At 46.3% G+C, this 19,106-nt stretch overlaps 1 protein-coding gene and 1 non-coding gene across 2 annotated transcripts; one reads left to right on the forward strand and one right to left on the reverse strand.

Moving 5' to 3' along the window:
- Positions 1–8,427: 8,427 nt before the first annotated feature.
- RMI2 (RecQ mediated genome instability 2) lies at positions 8,428–13,555 on the forward strand. Its single transcript, XM_008141755.3, has 2 exons — positions 8,428–8,731; positions 12,514–13,555. The coding sequence occupies exons 1-2, from the start codon at positions 8,428–8,430 to the stop codon at positions 12,660–12,662; spliced, it is 453 nt and encodes a 150-aa protein (XP_008139977.2). The 3' UTR covers positions 12,663–13,555.
- Positions 13,556–18,385: 4,830 nt separating this feature from the next.
- On the reverse strand, positions 18,386–18,513 carry LOC114231633 (small Cajal body-specific RNA 4). Its single transcript, XR_003617616.1, has one exon. It is a non-coding gene; the product is annotated as a small Cajal body-specific RNA 4 (non-coding RNA).
- Between the last annotated feature and the right edge of the window lie 593 nt (positions 18,514–19,106).

Below are 19,106 nucleotides of genomic sequence, written 5' to 3' on the forward strand. Positions count from 1 at the left end.
TGACTGGCTGCCTCCTGCACATCCCCTATCAGGGATTGAGCACGCAACCCAGGCACGTGCCCTTGACCAGAATCAAATCCAGGACCCTTTGGTCTGCAGGCCAAAGCTCTATCCACTGAGCCAAACTGGCTAGGGCCATATTAACCATTTTAAAGTGTACAGTCCACCTCTATCTAGTTCCAAAGCATTTTCATCAGTCCAAAAGGAGACACTGTATGCACTCCTCAGTCCTCAGTGCATGTTAAACATTAACTTACACACTGTTGTAATTTCTTGGGTCTCCAGGCTGAGCCCCTTGAAGAGGAAATGTTTTTTGGGCTGGGCCACCAGCTGGTGACAATAGACAGCCTATTGCCATTTACATGGAGTCAACTAGCCTGGAACTGGGATTCTGCTGTGTGTGTGTGTGTGTGTGTGTGTGTGTGTGTGTGTGTGTGTGTACAGTGCTATGAATTTTAACACAGGTGGAAATTCATGTGACTTCCATGACAACCAGGACACAAAGTAAATCTATCACCCTGGAAAGTTTCTTCCTACTGCCCCTTTATAGTCAGTCCCCTCAACCTCCCACAGCCCCTGGCAACCACTGCTCTTTTTTCTGTCCACATAGTTTTAGCCATTGCAGAATTCTATCCTACCTAATAATAGAGTAATATGCAAATTGACCGCACCTTCGCTACACCCACAAGCCACGCCCACCAGGAAACCGTTGCAGGGACTTTGGGGTGTGGCGGAGCCCAAGGCCGGGAAAGCCTGGGGCGGAGGCTTTCCTGGCCTTGGGCACCAGCGGGGAGCCTGCATGGATTGCAGGCAACCACGGGGGTCGGCTCCTACGATCCGTAGCAGGGAGGCTGGGGTGCAGCAGAGCCAAGGCCGCTGCCTGGGGCCAAGCCCCGACCCTGAAAGAAGGCAGAAGGCGGTGGCCACAGCCAAGGCCTGGGTCCCCGGTGCAGGCAGAAAACTGGTGCAGGCAGCCAGGTGAATGAAGGTCTATTGCACGAATCTTCGTGCAAACGGGCTGCTAGTATATATATAAAAGCCTAAGTGACCATGCAACATCCTTAGTGCTGCTGTGGCAGAGGTGGGAGAGGCTCCTGCCACCACTGCTGTGCTGCCCGGCTTCTGGCTGAGCACACTCCCCAAATGGGAGCACACTGACTACCAGGGGGCAGCTCCTGTGTCGAGCATCTGCCCCCTGGTGATCAGTGCACATCATAGCAACTGGTTGTTCCTCTGTTGCATATTAGCCTTTTATTATATAGGACTAGAAACCTGGTGCATGGATTCGTGCACCAGTGGGGTCCCTTGGCCTGGCCTGCGGGGATCAGGCTGAATCTGTGCATTGGGCCTTCAACATCCCCCAAGGGGTAGGGACCCCATCGGTGCATGAATTCGTGCGCCAGGCCTCTAGTATCATATAAATGGACTCCTGCAGTATGTTAATTTTTGAGCCTGGCTTTTGCCCAACCCAATGTACTTGAGATTCATCCAAGCTGCTACATTTGTCAGTTGTCCATACATTTTTCTTACTGAGTTGTATGTGTTGGTGTGGGTATACCACAGTTTGCTTCTCCATTCGCCTATTGAATAATATTTGAATTATCTCCAGTTTGGGACTGTCAGAGTGTTCACACATCTTCTAGGGACAAATTGGGAAAAACATAGATCTTCTCAGTGGTTTGTGGTTTTTCTGAGAAGTCAAGGAAAATGTGGGGAAGTTTTGCCCAGGGCCATGTAGCCAGCTGCTGAGAGGGCACTGCCCTCCACTACTCAGAGCTGCACTAACACGGTAGCCACTGGCCTCATGAGGCAACTGAGCACTTGAACTGTGCCTACTGTGAATTGAGATGGGCTGTCAGTGTCAAATACATAGTGGATTTCAAAGATTTGATATGTGCAAAGGTCCTGAGGCCAGAGGGTGCATTTGAGGCACAGCAGGGAAACAAGTGGGGTTGGAATGGAGGGAGCGAGGGAGAGAGAGGAGGAGCTGAAGGCACAGAGGTGACCTCATGGTATCTTTCTAATATCTATGCCCCCACTTGATTATTGCTCCTTTTGGGCAAGGGCTGGGTCTGTCTGTAAGTCTCTCTAGTCCCAGGATCAGCACAGTGCCTGCCATGGAGTGGGTGCCTGTTATATGCTTGTTGAATGAATGCATTTTGGTGGGAACTAAATGCAGCTGAGATAAACTGAGCAGCCTGGAGGGAGAAAAAAACTGCCTGCTGTGGGGCCACTATGGTGGGTACCTCGGTGGGATACACCTTCTGGACTGAGGCAGGCACTCCTCAGCTGCTGGGAGAGTTGGTAGTTGATGACTGGAAGCTGAGTCTTTCTCTGGGAATGGCCCCTAGTCACACCCCCACCTCTTACTGGCTGTGTGGAGTATGACTGATCCACTTGGATTCAAAGGCCCAGCCCCCTCTCGCCAGCTGGGACACTTCTGCAGGGCTGTCCCAGCTCCAGAACTTCTGGTGGGACCGCATCACATCTCAGCTCCTCCCTCTGCTCCTGCTTCCCTCACTGCCTGGCAGGTGCTACCCGCAGTGCACCTGATTGCCAACCTGCCAGCTTCCCAGGTGAACTGCCAAGCCATAACCTTGCCAACGCATTTATTTAACAGGTATGTGTAGAACAACTACTATGTCTCAGGCATTGTTCTAGGATCCACCAGTGACCCCAAACAGACCAGGACTGTTTGTGGGAGGGATGTGGGCCATCTGGTTTTCAGATTTCACCATGACTAGCTCAGCTCCCAGCCCCACCATTGCCATGCCACCTGCAGAAGCTCTGGCTCTGCTTCAACTCCCTGGACTGGGCTCAGAGGATGTGGACTAGTGCAGGGGGAGTAAGGGAGCAGACTCAGGTAGCTCAGGTCTCTGGAGCCACAGATCCAGGTTCAAATTCCAGCTTGGTGCTTTCTTGCATTTCTCTAATGACTAATGATGTTGAGCATCTTTTCATGTACTTATTGGCCATTTTATATCCCTTTGGGGAAAAATTCTATTCAAGTGCTTTGCACATTTTAAAAATCAAATTATTTGTCTTTGTTGCTGAGTTGCAAGTGCTCTTTTATATATACTGGATACTGAACTTGCATCAGATATATGCTTTGCAAAAATTCTTCTCATTCTTAGATTGTCTTTTCACTTTCTTTATAATATCTTTTGATGTGCAAATGTTTTTAATTTTGATGAGGTCCAATTTATTTGTCCTGTTGCTTGTGCTTTTGATGTCATTTCTAAGAATCTATTGCCATATCCAAAGTCGTGAAGATCTAGCCCCATGTTTTCTTCTAAGAGTTTTATAGTTTTAGTTTCTACATATAGTGCTTTGATCCATTTTGTATATGACATGAAGTAGGGGTCCAACTTCTTTCTTTTGCATGATGTTCCAACACCATTTGTTGAATATACTATTTTTCCCTCCATTGAATGATCTTGTTGGCCCTTATCAAAAAGCAACTGGCCATAGTTACATGAGTTTATTTCTCTGAAATGCAACAAAAAGTAAGATGGATGGATAGGTGGATAGAGAGGAGGACGGGTGGATAGAGATCCAAAAAGTAAGGTGGATGGATGTGGGATAGAGAGGAGGACAGGTGGATAGAGAACTGTTCGTTGTAGAATCTAAATGGTGGGCTCCCCACAACTCTTTCAATAATACAATGTCGGGGTGATTATAGGTTGCAGGCCTGCACCACAGCCTTCCTGCGTCAGAACCCTGCATTAACTCATGGACTTGATTGCTGTAGGTTAAGTGCCATTCGAGCCTCCATTTCCTCCTCTGCCAAGGTCTCTAACAAGGGTTTGTGGATGAAATGAGCAGACATAGACATAGCAGCTGGCACCATGCACAGCCTGTAGTAGTAGTGACAGAAGCAGTTGCTATTGTGATTATTATTAGCATGGAAAGATGGGTCTTACTTCTAAAACGTGGGTTTTGCCTAGGAGCTCCTCTATAAAGCTAGAAGTAGGGCTGGTCACCTTGAGTGGAAAAGCAGGCATCATGGTTGGGGCAGGGGATCTAGGGGTGTTGGTCATTGAGCGGTTTAACTCCATCTCTCCCCACCCTGCCTTGGGCCTGCAGTTTCCATGGCTGGGGCCTGCAGAAAGGAGGACCCCAGGGTCTGGCTTGGAGTCAAGAAAAGGGGGCACCAGAGGCAAGAAGTGTCGGTCATCCAGTGACCTTCTGGTGATGTTATGTGAATGAGGGAATAGGAATCCTGCTTGTCGCTGGGTGGGGAGGGCATTAGCAACAAGTAACTAAAGTGCTCCTGGGTCTCAGGAGCACTTTAGTGTCCAACTCACTCCTGACACTGTATTATTGAGAGAGTTGTGCGGTGAACACTGATGAGCACACCATGTAGATTCTATAATGAATAGTTTCCTCACCTTATCGCATCTCTGTCTGCCTGTCCTCTCATTCATCCATCCCCACCCACCTTACTTTTTGTTGCACTTCAGAGAAAGTTGCAGACATTTATTACCCCCCACCCCGCATACTTTGGCATGTATCTCATGAACTAAATTTAAGTTGTGTTTATCATATATATATATATACATACACACACATACATATATATACACATACATATACACACACACACACACATATACACACATACATATATATACACACACACATATATATATATACACACATACATATATATATACACACACAATATGTAGGGTATTTTTATTGATTTCAGAGAGGAAGGGAGAGGGAGAGAAAGATAGAAACATCAATGATGAGAGAGAACTATTGATTGGCTGCTTCCTGCATGCTCTCTACTGGGGATTAAGCCTACAACCCTGGCATGTGCCCTGACCAGGAATCAAACTGCAACCTCCTGGTTCATAGGTCTACGCTCAACCAATGAGCCATGCTGGCCAGGCCTAAGTTGTGTGTTTTTATAGAACCTGTATTTTCTTCTTAATTCCCCAGGGTATTCTTCCCTGGTGATGACCCAGGATAGTGGGTAAGAGTCCCCTTCCCCTGGGGGCTTGATTATTGAAAGATACCTGGGAGGGACCCTTTGTTCCAGGTGAGGATCAAAATAATTGGCTCCACCTCTTACCAGCTGTGTGGTCCTGGGCAGGTCACATCACCTCTCTAAGCTTCGATTTCTTCAGCTATACAGTGGGCTTTAGAAAAGCTCTTTTTCCTTAGGATTGTCATAAGACTCTGCACATGAAGCACCTGGCAAGGTGCTTAGCACATAGTGCCATGGTAAATGCTCAGCTAACTGCTGCTATTTTGAAGATGCCATTGCATATATATCCTTCCAGAACAAACCCCTATTTTTGGGTGGTAGGATTTGGGCTTTGTCCCAGGCAACCAGAGCGTTTTAGATCTTATCTGTCCAGGTGAATGGGTAGATTGAGTGTGAGGCCAAGGCCCAGAATTCCCCTTGCCTGACCTTTGTCCTCAGGTGGCAGGAAATCCCCTTTCCAGAAGGCTTTGAACTCACTTGGAAGCTGGGGCCAAGGGGGTTGTTTGAGGTCCAAAGTGAGAGTAGTGGGTAGAAAGAGAGATAATCTTCCATGGAGGTGAGTCTCCTAGCATGTGTCAATACACCCCACTTGTCTGCTCACAACAATAATTTGAGACTCCAATGTCACAACTTCAGGCGCTAGTGAAACGCTGCTAGCAACCTCTTGGATATTTTTTGTAGGAGATTCCAAGGAGCCGCACGTTAGTTTACACACAAGCTGCCCAGACAACAGAAGAGCTTGCATTCTAGGGATGTGAGTGCAGACAATATGTTTTAGCTGCTTTATAAAAACCAAGCTCTTACTGAATACCCTTTGTATGCCCAGCATTGCAGGAACCCCTGGGAGTACAGAGTCTCCTAAGGACTGGTCTTATGATTTTAAGGGTTGGTTAGGTTTTGTGGATTTTGCTGATTGGGGACATCTAATTTTTAGGGATCAATTCCATTTCTAGGAATTTATCTGAAACATGTGCACAAATATTTAGCTCAAGTCAGTTCACAGTGGCGATTTTAAGGAACAAATTGGAAATAGCCTTGATGTCCAACTCCAGCATATTGGTTAGATGGGAGATGAGACAGATAGAATATTATGCAGGCATTCAGGAGAAAGCATGGAAAGATGTTTATTATTAAGTGAAAATAAGATACACAACACTGGCTGGTGTGGCTCAGTTGGCTGAGCATCATCCCATGCACCAAAAGGATGCCGTTTCAGGGCACATGCCTAGGTTGCAGGTTCAATCCCCGGTTGGGGTGTGTGCAGGAGACAACCGATCAGTATTTCTTGCCGGAAGCCGATCATTGTTTTAATAATAGAGAGCTGTGGACAGGGAATTTGGAGCGCTGGTCAACCTTAATTGCTCTAAAGGGTCAGAGCTAATTATTAGATATTGGTAGTTGAAGAAGCCCCCACCTATAGTCCTAAATTCACTGATTGGCTTTTATTGGAGTTTCCTGCCTAGGAGATATGGGTGTATCCTATAATTTTAATCTTAATAAAAGGGATGGAAAAGCCAGAGCGAGTAGTAGTTCTCCCACTAGAGCTGGACTACCGCCTGGCCCCCATTTCCCAAATTAAATATTTTCTAAAGTCTCTTTTTCATTTGTGTGCGGCCTTCTCCAGAACTCGAACCCTGAACCGGAACCCTAAATCACGCGGGACGTGAAAGGGGCTTCCATAGTTTCTCTCTCACATCGTTATTTCTCTCCCCTTCTCTCTCCTTCTCCCTTCCTCTCTTTCAAAAAATGTATATATATATATATACATAACTATTTCAATATCAAAATTATATAACTATATGTATTTCTTAAAACCTGGATGCCAATACACCCAAATGTTAACAGTGGATATATACAGTATCTCAGTGCTTTTTACAATTTTCTTCTTAGTTTATATTTACTTTTCGGAATTTTCCATAATGAATGTGCATTTCTTTTGTAAGAAATATAGTAATATATGTATTAACTTTTAATTTATTTTATGTTATTAAAATATAATAAATAGCCCTGGTTGGCTTGCTCAGTGGTTAGAGTGTCAGCCCACAGACCGAAGGGTCCGGGTTCAATTTCTGGTCAAGGGCACATACCTCCGTGGCAGGTTCAATCCCTGCCCCTGGTTGGGGCTCCAGCAGGAGGCAAGCAATACATTTGTCTCTCTTTTCTCTCTCTCTCCCCCTCCCTTCTACTCTCTAAAAATCAATGGAAAAAAATGTCCTCACTCATGGGGGGAGGATATTTTATATATACAATAAAAGGAAGGGTAATTTTACTAGCAGTCCTTGTCCCTCTTCTCAGCCTTCTCTCTTGACCCAATTCTTTTTTTTTTTTTTAAGAATGTCATCTTTTTGAAAAGATTTTTTCAGAAAGAGGAATAGAGAGGAAGAGAGAGAAACATCAATGAGAGGGGAAACATTGATCAGCTGCCTCCCAACCCAGGCATGTGCCCTGATGGGGGAAATCTAATCTGCAACCTCTAAGTGCATGGGTCACCACTCAACCATTTAGCCACACCAGGCATGCTTTGGGCTTGACTCGATTCTTTGTTGTTGTTGCTGTTCTGTTAATCCTCCCCTAGGTTATTTTCCCATTGCTTTTCATAGAGTGGAAGGGAGCAGGGTGGGGCAGAGAAAGAGAGAGATATCAACTGGTTGCCTCAAGCATTGACTGAAAATCGAACCTGGGACCTTTCCGTGTGCTGGCTGACAATCCAATTACTGAGCCACACTGGCCAGGGCTTGACTCAACTCTTGATCACTCCCAATAAACATGAGCTCATATGGTACTATTCCTTTCAGTATTTACTATTTATTAACCCCAGAGTACTCTCCTAGGCAAGAAGATGTAAAGATATATTTACGTTCTCCAGGTGATATGCGTGCACACCAAATTTTAAGGTGTGTTAAACAGGTTCTTTACCTCCCTACATTTATTATTTTTAAATATATATATATTTATTGATTACAGAGGAAGGAAGGAGGGAAGGGAGAGAGGAAAGGAAGGAGGGAGGCAGGGAGGGGGGGAGGGAGGAAGGGAGGGGGGAGGGAGGGAGGAAGGGAGAGATAGGATAATCATTGATTGGCTGCCTGGCTGCCTGCTATGCGCCCCCCACTAGGGATTGAGCCCACAACCCCCGGGGAATGTGCCCTGACCTGGAATCTAACAGAGACCTTCTGGTTCATAGGTAGACCATTGAGCCACACAGGCCGGGCTCCCTTTATTTATTTATTCTCTTTTAATTCATTCCCAGCTTGGGGGCGGGTATTTACTTTACGTGCGCATGCGCACTCCTGTTGGCTTGTGTGGGCCGCTCCACCGGGAGGTCCCGCCTTCTGACCGACCATTGGCCGGCTCCTCCAGCTCTCCCCTGATTGGTGTCCGTAGGCCGGCCCCGCTGCCTTTCAAAGTTGGCGGGAAAGTGGCCGCCAAGCATCATGGCAGCGGCAGCGGGGGCGGACTCGTTTTCTGGCGGGGGCCCGGGGGCCGTGAGGCTGCCGTCGTCACCGCCGATCAAGGTGCTGGCGGAGCAGCTGCGGCGCAACACGGAAGGCGGCCCGGGCGCGTGGCGGCTGTCACGGGCGGCGGCGGGCCGCGCGCCGCTGGAGCTGGCGGCCGTGTGGATGCAGGGCACGGTGGTGGAGGCGGGCGGCGGCAAGGCGCGGCTGCGGGACCCGAGCGGGGCCTTCTCGGTGTGCGGCCTGGAGCGGGTGCCGCGCGGGCGGCCCTGCGTCGCCCCAGGTAATGGCCAGAGTGGAACTCGGGACTGACCCTTGTTTTGTGCAGCCAGAGGGCAGGGCCTGGTCGTCCCTCCTCCGGGCTTTGCCAGTGCTGGTTCCCTGATTCAGGACCCTTCCCTCCGGTTCCAAGCCCAATCTAGCGTTGCCCAAGCTCTCCTGATGATAGGCATCACCTGCAGCCGGATCTTTGAAAATGCAGGTTCCCAGGGCCCACCCTACCCCCCCCCCCCACCCACACACACACACTGCACGCAGCGCACGCGCACACATACACACAAACCTAGTTGTAATCTTCAGGGAAGAGACCCCCAGCATTGTTTTTGTAACAAACCCCCTCGCAGGAGGTGATTTTTCAAAAAATTGTGATAGTTCAAAAAATAGTGACCATTGTGCCTTACAGTGAAATACTCCTGTTCCCTTCTTGCCCCAGCCCCTGCCCCATTGTTCAGCGTCCCTCCCTCTCAGCCCTCTGCTGCAGCATTAGTCTAGCACTGGCTCAGTGAACTGCAGGCTGCCTCCTCTCTTCAAATGGTCGACAAACTAAAAACGGTTTTCACATTTCAAATAGTTGAAAAAATCACAAGTAATATTCAAGTTATTTTTTGAGATAAAATTTTAATATATTTCTGTATTTTTTCTTTTTATAGATTTTAGAGAGAGTGGAAGGGAGAGGGAAAGAGAGCAACATCTATTGGTTGCCTTCCACACTCACCCCGAAACCTGGGCATGTTCTTTGAGTGAGAATCAACCTGTGACCTTTGGGTGCACTGGATTATGCTTAACCAACTGAGCCACACCAGCCAGGGCTCTAAGTAAAGTTCTATTGTGACACATTCATTTATATAATATCAACTACAGAATTAAGTAGTTGCGATAGACACACTATCACCTGCAAAGTCTGAAATATTGTAAGTATCTGGCCCTCTACAGAAAAAGTTTGCTGACCCTTGGCCTAGCATGTAACCCGAGCTGCTTGGTGTCGCCCATGTCTAGTCCCAGCCATGGCATGAGTTTGGCATCAGTGGGTACCTTAGCATTTGAACTGATGGGCATTGGTGAACCTGTCTGACTTACCCACTGCCTGAATGCTTGCTGGCAGGGGTCATGCCATTGCCTCTTCTTAATACCAAATCTCGATTGGCAACCTAGTTACTGCCTGCAGGCGGAGAGCCAAGAAAGTAAACAGACCACTAAAACACGAAGTAATATCTAGGCCTGAGCACAGGTTGCCAGAGGAGCAGAGGAGCGACAACTGGCCCAGGCCTGTAGGGTCAGGGAAGGCTTATTCGAGGAGGTGACCTGAAGGATGTGTTGGAGTTACCTGCAGGGTCCAATCTACCCAGGTTGCCTAGGACGGAGGGGAGTCCAGGCTATGGGACTTCCAGTTTTAAAACCAGAACAACTGGCCACCCTATGTCTACCTGAGGCAGGAGATTGTCCAGGTCTATGGAACAGCATGTGTAGAGGCTTGGAGGTGAGAGAGAGCCCTGGACCTTTGTGGAACCTGAAGCAGAATGTGGGGCAGCAGTGAAAGGTGGGAGGGCTCCCATCCTGCTGAGTGAGCTGTTTGTGGAAGGACCTGCCTGTTTCAAGGTGGCCTTTGGCTATAGTCATCACGTCAGTGCTGTACCCCCACTGCTTTCTCCTCTGGAACAGCCAGCAGTTTGTTTCCATAAATGTCAGGTGCTGCATATGCAGAATTGAGTCAGAACTCTCTCAGTCTGCAGTGGAGAGGGGGGAAACAAACAGTGGCCAAGACTGCGCATTGTGATCAGAGGGTTCTGGAGGCAGGAGCTGCATTTGAGAAAGGTCGCTGACGCAGTGCAATAGGGATGGTTGTGAAGAGGAAGCAGCGATTGAAATGGGCAGGGGATGAAGGCCTGACCACAGAGGGGAAGGGGAAACAGTGGGGAGAGACTGTGGAGGAGAAGGAATGATGGACAGGACTAGTAGCCAGCTTGTCTGATCTCAGGGAGGAAAGCACGCATGCCTTTGAGCTCATCCCTCTAGTTGTGGGTGCCTTCACAGTGCGGCTCCTGTTAGCCTCTCCTGGTTAGGATCTCCTTGAGCTTGTTCTTTCTTTCCTGTGTCTTTATTCATGTTTGTTTGTTTGTTTTTTGAGGGTTCTCTCTTTACCAGCACTTTAGGGCCATTCACAGAGAGTATGGCAAATGTATTTTTAGAACTAGCCTCTGTCACTGAGGAATGCTATGTTATTTGCTTAGTAGAATCTGGAGGTGAGTTCAGAGAAACCTAAGTACATCCTTTCAGGAGTTGAAAACCAGAGGGTCAGGTGTCAGCTTGCCTGGCTTCCTTCAGTCAGACCCACATGCAGACTCAGCCCGGCTGTTGGAGGCATGTGATTAAAGTGGCCTGGAAGGGCATGGAGGGGGCCTGGCAGCGTGCCTGCCCCTCCTGCTGTGTTTGGGTATTTTTATACAATTGAGTTTTGTGTGGTTAAGACCTGCCAAGTTTTGCTTTCAAGGAGAGCCACTTCTCCACTAGAATGGGAAGAGAGTCACAGTTAATATGTCATTAGATCATCCTGATGGCAGCCTGCCCTCTTGTTGATTTGCTTATGTGTACCCAGCTGGTGGTCAGGATAAAGGAGGAGGTGGCAGGGATTGGTCCTAGGCAGTTAGAACAACGGGGCAGCAGGGGGTGGGGTGGAGGGGTGCTGTAGCTTGCCCAGATCTTTTGGCAACATGGAGGGAAAATTGGATTTGCTTTGGGGCTGTTAGGGGCTGTCTTTGCAGAAAGAGGATTGGTCCCATGACTGCAACCAGTCACATACTCTGTGGCTTTGAGCAAGGAACAAGGACAAGAGAAAGCTTGGGTTTTCTGCCCCTTCCTGAGAGCAGTCTGTCTAACTATAGCTCATACTCTGATGTGAGTCTTTTCCATTCCTTGGGCGTGATTGTTTTGTGCAAGATGGTAGCTTGCTGATTTTTATTTTTATTTTTTTAACATTTGAAAACCAGAAACCAAAGAATATACAGATGTCATGTTCCAAGTTAAATGTTGAACTTAGGGCAGTGAAACTATGTGGTATGATACCAGAATGGTAGATAAATGTAAAACTTACAGAACTGTATATTACAAAGAGTGACCCATGATGTAAATTATGGACTTTAGTTAATAATAATGTGTCATCAATTATAACAAACTAAAGTCCCAATGCACGAAGATTCATGCAAGAATGGGCCTTCCTTCCCCTGGCTTCCAGCACCGCCTTCACTCCAGCCCAGAGCTGCCTTTCTGCCTTTGCTCTGACCTGGAGCTACCTTTCTGCCTTCCCACGCTGCCCACAGGCCTGGAGCAACTGGGGCAGTGTGGGACGCCTGCGTCCTGCCCCTGGCCTCTCGGTATCTGTGTATGCAAATTAACCTTCCATCTTTGTTGGGTTAATTTGCATACTCAACTCCTGATTGGCTGGTGGGTGTCGCGAAGGTACGGTCAATTTGCATCTTTTCCTTTTATTAGTGTAGATGTATTCCAGCAATGCAAGATGTTAATAGGAGAAACTGATGAAGGGAATATACAGGAACTATGTACTTTTTGCTCTTTTTAGATAGATAGATAGATAGATAGATAGATAGATAGACAGATAGATAGATAGATCACTGACCGCCTTGGCATTTTGATCTCTACTCTGCATTTTTTTTTTCTTTAAAGTCTCCAATTTGCCTCTCTGATAAAGTGAAGCCCTCTGAAGGACTGGGTCTGTTTTGTTTTTGTTTTTTTCTATCAATGTGAATATTACCATGGTCTTTTTTCTTCTAGGAAAGTATGTGATGGTAATGGGAGTGATTCAGGCCTATAGCCCTGAGCCTTGCCTTCAGGCTGTGAAGATGACAGATCTCTCTGATAATCCCGTCCATGAAAGCATGTGGGCACTGGAAGTAGAAGATTTACACAGGAATATTCCTTAGATGATGTTGGAAGTAAAAACGGAAACCATTAAAAACAACGGAAATTCTGAAAGGACTTAAGTTCTTATTCCATGTGGATTTCACGGACATTGTTCAATGTGTATTTCTCAAAAGTTCCTCGGAGAGCTTTGCTTTGGCTCACCAGTTGTCCAGATGTAGGATTTCTGGGACACCAGTTAACTCAGCCCCTGCTGCCCCTGTGCTTTGATGAAAAGCAGATGTTGTGTTCATTCTCTCTCTCTGTTTTGGTTTATGTGTGTTCATTCTCTCTAATGCACACAGAATCTCATGTTGCATTTCTCAGGTTTTACTAGTGATGATACTTTTTCCATTACTGCTGCGATCCTATTTTATGGTACAAACTTTGAATCTCAGTCATTGTCCGTGGTGATTAAAGTGTGGTTATGGGCAGGAAAATAGACTGCGTGAAAGAAGAATGACATCATGGCCCCACGTCTTCTCCATCAACAACTTCCATATCCAGTTTGCAAGTCAAGCGGTACAGCAGCCTCTCAGAGATACAGCTCTCTTGAACACCACTCAACCCTTATGGTCCATTTCCCTTAGATGTGGGTGATGATAGGACATGCTGAAATTCTTGTTGAAATTAAAATTAAAGATTGAGAACAACTTTCAGGCATTCACTCAACTTTAACTTCGGTCTTTTAACATTTGATGAGATACTTCAAGGGAGCATCCTCCTGTGTAGAGTTCTACATTTTTGGTATGGAAGGACTATTTGTTGGGATTATATTGAACACTGGATTTCTGCTCTCTGCTTCTTACTCAACCCTCTTTTCCCTTTAGATTATAAATGTCAAAGGAGTCAGGTTTTGTTTCAACATTGCTGTCGAGTTTTGCTGGATTATTTATCTTCTACCACTAATAAATTGTTTTACATGCTGTATGTTTTGTTTTTAAATATATTTTATTGATTTTTTACAGAGAGGAAGAGAGAGGGATAGAGAGTTAGAAACATCGATGAGAGAGAAACATCGATCAGCTGCCTCTTGCACACCCCCTACTGGGGATATGCCCGCAACCAAGGTACATGCCCTTGACCGGAATCGAACCTGGGACCTTTCAGTCCGAAGGCCGACGCTCTATCCACTGAGCCAAACCAGTTTCGGCTTGTATGTTTTTTTTAATAGACCCAGTTTTAGAGCATCTTTATATTTATAGGAAAAAAAAGAGCAAAAAGTACATAGTTCCCATATACCCTGTTCCTCAGTTTCTTTTATAATTGATGATACATTATTATTAACTAAAGTCCATAATTTACATTATAGGTCACTCTCTGTGATACACAGTTGTATACGTTTTACATTTATCTACCATATGGTATCATACTGCATAGTTTCACTGCCCTGAAAATCCTGTGTGCTCCGCCTGTTCATCCCTTCCTCCCCCTTCATGACCACTGATTTATTTGCCTATTACCTCCATAGTTTTGCCTTTTCCAGTATGTCATGTAGTTGGAATCATACAGGATATAGTTGTGTTTTTTTCAGACTGGCTTCTTTGACTTAGGGATATACATTTAACATTTCTCCATGTCTTTTCACAACTTGATACCAATTTCTTTTTTTTAAGATTTTTAAACTTGATATTTTTAGAGGGAGAGAGGAAAACATCAATGATAGCGTGAACATTGATTGACTGCCTCCTGCACGCCCCCTACTGGGGATCAAGCTCATAATCTGGGCATGTGCTGTGACTGGGAATTGGGCCAGCAAACTTATGTTGCATAAGATGATACTCAACTGAGCCACACTGACCAGGGCCCGATTATTTTTATTGCTGAATAATTCTCCATTGTATGGATGTACCATGCTTTGTTTACCCATGCACCTACTGAAGGACATCGATTTGATTCCAGTTTTTGCAATTATTAATAGAGCTTAAATGAACATTTGTGTGCAGGTTTTGTGGACATGTTTTCTACTTACCAGAGTAAATGCCTGGGAGCACAACTGGTGATCATGTGCAAGCCTATGTTTAACCTTGTAAGAAATGGCCAGACTGTCTCAGTTCCTTGGGGCTACTATAACAAACGCCATAGACTCGGGGGCCTAAAAACAATTGAAATTTATTTTCCGCAGTTTTGAAGGCTGAGAGTTCAAGATCAGTGTACTGGCAGAATGAAGGTGCTGCTTCCTGGTTCAGAGATGGCGTCCTTTTACCGTGTCTTCACGTGGCAGGAGAGAAGGGAGCTCGGGGGTCTCTTACAAGGGCCCTGATCCCATTCATGAGGGCTCTGCCATCCTGATCTAATCACCTCTCACAGGCCCCCACATTTCAACGTAGGAATATGGGGGAACACATCTTCAGTCTCTAGGACTGTCTTCCTAAGTGACTATACCCTTTTGCTTTCTCATCAGCAGTATATGAGTTTTTGTTGTTCTACATCCTCACCAGCATTTGGTATTTTCAATGTTTTGGATTTGCTATGTTGCATTTTCTTTTAAAGGTGGGCAAATTGGAAATAATGCATCATTTTTATTACTGATCTGGGTTTGTTGACCTCTTGAAGCTTGTTTTGAGGAGGTTTATGTTCAGAGTTTGGGGATTTTCAGGCAATGTTGCTGAGCTATTTCTGGAGCTTTGCAGCCCTATAGACCTGAATATGAGCCCTTCATTTGTTGTTAAACTTGCTGTGTGACTGTAAACAAGTTACCTAACCTCTCTGAGCTTTAATTTCCTCATCTATAAGATGCAGATTATACCCAGCTCATAGCACTGATGTGAGGAATAAATGAAGATTCATCTAAATCACTTTCATGTGTGCCTGGCACATGGTAGCCACCGAATGATAGTTGCTGGGAGGAATAGTAAGTTCTTACATCCATCAGTGGCCTTTAAAAACTATATATTTTTTTAGAATAATTTTAGGTATACAGAAAAATTACAAAGATAGTACAAAGAGTTCCCATATACCACATCCCGTTTCCTTCATTATTAACATCTTACATTAGTATGGTACGTTTGTTATAATCAATGAACCAATATGGAGGTATTAACTAAAGTCTATACTTTAGATTTTCTTTGTTTTTTTCTAATGTCCTTTCCTGTTCCAGGATCCCATCCAGGACACCCCATTACATTCAGTCCTCCTGTCTCCTTAGGCTCCTTCTGGGTGGGACAGTCGATCAGCTGCTTTTGATTACCTTGACATTTAATTTGGTCCTTGGGACCTCAGTTATAGGATTCTTAGGTTAAAGCTTTTTTTCACAATTATCATGGAGCTCCCAATAGCAGCCCTTGAACTGGGTATGTGGTAGGCCCCTTAAGACCTTAGACTGCGGTTCCCCTTATCTGAGATCTGCTTTTCTTCTAGAAAATTGAGCCGGGCTGCTGAGAACCTCTGCCATGTTCTACCCTGTTTGCCCCTACCTAACTTCTGGTAAGTAATGTCTGATTGAAAATTGCTAATTGGGCTGGTATGGCTGCCTGAGCAGCAAAGGAACGCAGCAGTATGGGAGGTGGGAAAAGGAGGGTGCCCTGTTTTTCCCACAGTCCCACAGACTGCCCGTGGCTCCCTGTGGCTCCCTACCGCTTCAGCATGTTAGCTGAGCTCCTGTGGTTTCCCTGAATATAATATCTCTCACTGTTTCGGCTAACGTTTCCTCCTTGACATCATCAGATGGGAACGCATCTTGGGTAGGGGTGTCAGTGTGCTGGTGCCAAATCAAAGTTGGTTTATCATCACGCACTCCTCGCCAGAGAAGGGCAGACTGTGTGCCCGGGCCGTGCTGCTTCTCTTTTGAAATCGGCTCTTTTCTAAGAACTGAAAATAAGCACCCGGGCTGTGACTTCACTTTTCTTGGAACTGCTTTACATTAGAAGAAAAAAAAAGAAAAGAAACTCCTCATTTAGCTGGTTTTTGGATCACTGAGTTCCCTAATTCTTTCTGTTGCATATTCTTGTAAAGCTCATGTTTTACCACAAAAATCTTATGCATCAGGTGAAGCAGGAAGGGGACAGAATGACACGTGAAGTAGCTGTGTTTTGTCTCCTGGCCTGTTTTTTGTTTAATGGCCAAGGAGAAAAAGGACCTGAAAGACACGCTGTGTGTAGTCGTCTTCAAATCCCAGGGGTGTCGGCCGTGATGGTATGGTCCTGAGATCTGTTGGGCCACCAAATGTCCCGTGTTGCCTAGCCTCATGTTGCTAAACCTCAGGCCACGGTCCAAACTCCCTGAACAGCTGCCTGTTTGCAAGAATAAGAAGGGGGAGGATTGTTTTTCTGCCATAGTGACCTACATTTAGCAGACATCTTGGAGGCTGTGCAAAAGCACATCTTTTAGGGCCCCCCTACCTGCTTGAGGTAAAGGAGAGACTTAGCCACACCTGAGCTCCAATCCTGGTCCTGCCCTTTCCTGACTGCACTTGGGCTTGGAGGTCAGTCTGTGAAGTGGACATGATTTGTCCACAGGATGGTACCCGGCAGGTTCATAGAAACCAGATTAGAGCCCCCTTCTCAGTGCAGATCTCTGCAGATAGGCACATTCTCTGTCTGCATTGGAGGGGCCTCCAGTGATGTGATTGTGTCTTACATCTCTCTCTGTCTCCACCCAGCATCGGGCCTTGTGTAATATATATGGGCAGTGAGTAAATGTTCAGTGAAGGGCTGTTTTGTAGTTAGGAAGACAGAGGGAATGTACAAGCAAAGGCACAATGTTTTTTTTAAAAAATATATATTTTTATTTATTTCAGAGGAGGGGGGAGAGAGAGACAGAGAGAGAGAGAGACAGACAGAGAGAGAGAGAGAGAGACATCAATGATGAAAGAGAATCATTAATTGGCTGCCTCATGCCTGCCTCACACTGGGGATCAAGCCTGCAACCCGGGCATATGCCTTGACCAGGAATTGAACCATGACCTCCCGGTTTATAGGTCGATGCTCAACCACTGATCCACTCTGGTCAGGCAAGGCACAATGTTCTTGAATTTGCACTCGGCACACAAGTTTTCAAATGAAAGGAGCCCTTAAAGGCCATGCTTAAGTGTACCTTTTAAATCAAGCACCCCAGGGCATTTTGTAACTGGCCTGAGGGTGCTTGCTAGGGTGTTTTCGAATGTTCTGAACAGATAAAGACGACTCGGCAAAGACAGAACCGTCTGGAGGAAAAGGAGGGAGACTGCTGAGTTGGGGGTGGGGTGGGGGGAAGAAATCTAGTCCTACAAGAATCATCAACCATCTCTGGTTAAAGAATGCAAATTCAACCAAGAGTTATGTGCCAGGGACTGCTAGAAGCTTACCCCTGTTATTTCATTTTACTGTGTCATTGCCCCTGTGCCTATGAAAACTGCAGCCAAGGAGATGGAAGCCCTTTGCCCAAGAGCATCTGGCTAGCAGGCTGTAGCAGAGACAGGTCTCAGGCCAGCTTGTGTCCGATGTTGTAGGAGAGGTGTCCAGGGCTTTCATCCTGAGATGGCTTTTAAAAAAATTTTTAAAAATTCATTTCAGAGAGGGAGAGGGAGAGAGAGATAGAAACATTAATGGTGAGAGAGAATGACTGATCAGCTGTCTCTCGCACACCTGCTACTGGGGATTGAGCCTGAAACCCGGGCATGTACCCCAACTGGAATCGAGCCCATGACCCTTCAGTCTGCAGGCCAGTGCTCTAGCCACTGAGCCAAACCAGCTAGGGCTTGAGATGCCTTTTATGTAGAAACACCTCAGACTAGCCCTGGGAGTTCATGGGTGTTTGTTGTTTTTAAGAATATTGGGTAATACAGTCAGCCCTGTGATATTCTCCAATAAGGGCTGTTCTCTCCAACCCTTTTTTCTAAGAAGATTTGTATCAGCAGTCTTGCTTCATCAGACTCAGCCTGCTTAGTCCTCCAGTGGGAGCTCATGGTCTTTACATTTAGGTGCTAGCACCCCCTGCTGGCTTGTGCCATCCAAAATGGGACGACAGCCAGTGGCCACAAGAAGGAAGCAAAGAAATAAAAGCAGGCCATAAGCTTCACAGCTGTCCATCCCGGGGGTGTTGCCCATTGTGGCCAAGCCGTCTTGGGGGTAGCATGTGGGGAATGGCATTGGATTTGGCAACCAGATGGGTTCCGATGGTCCTACTTTGAGCTCCAGCCCTACTGTTTATTAACTGGGTGACTGACCTCCGTCATCTGTAGCAAAGGGAAGATGTGGAGTCACAGAGATGAGGGAGCTTGTCCACATGGCTGTTAACTGGAGTCCAGGCAGTCACTTCATTGGTCTTTCTGTCACCGAGCACTTCCTCAACACCTGCTGGGTCCCAGGCTCTGGGGATACGCGGTGAACAAAAAACACTGGGCTGCTCCCTGTGAAGCACGGTGTCTTCTTAGCCTTCAAATCTCTCTGACCTCCCACTCTGCCTCACCTCTCTTGCTTGCCACCTAGTCTCCGCTTTTAAGGACTCATGATTAGATTGGGCTCACCAGGCTAATCTCCCCAGCTCAA

Source organism: Eptesicus fuscus, chromosome 4 (genome assembly GCF_027574615.1).
Source record: "Eptesicus fuscus isolate TK198812 chromosome 4, DD_ASM_mEF_20220401, whole genome shotgun sequence".
Taxonomy (NCBI): Eukaryota; Metazoa; Chordata; class Mammalia; order Chiroptera; family Vespertilionidae; genus Eptesicus; species Eptesicus fuscus.

What these genes read in the sequence shown, in the direction of transcription:
- RMI2 (XM_008141755.3), top strand. Translation starts at nt 8,428, where the DNA reads ATGGCAGCGGCAGCGGGGGCGGACTCGTTTTCTGGCGGGGGCCCGGGG. An exon ending in GCGGCCCTGCGTCGCCCCAG is followed by an intron (nt 8,732 to 12,513) that starts GTAATGGCCAGA and finishes TTTTTCTTCTAG; the next exon opens with GAAAGTATGTGATGGTAATG.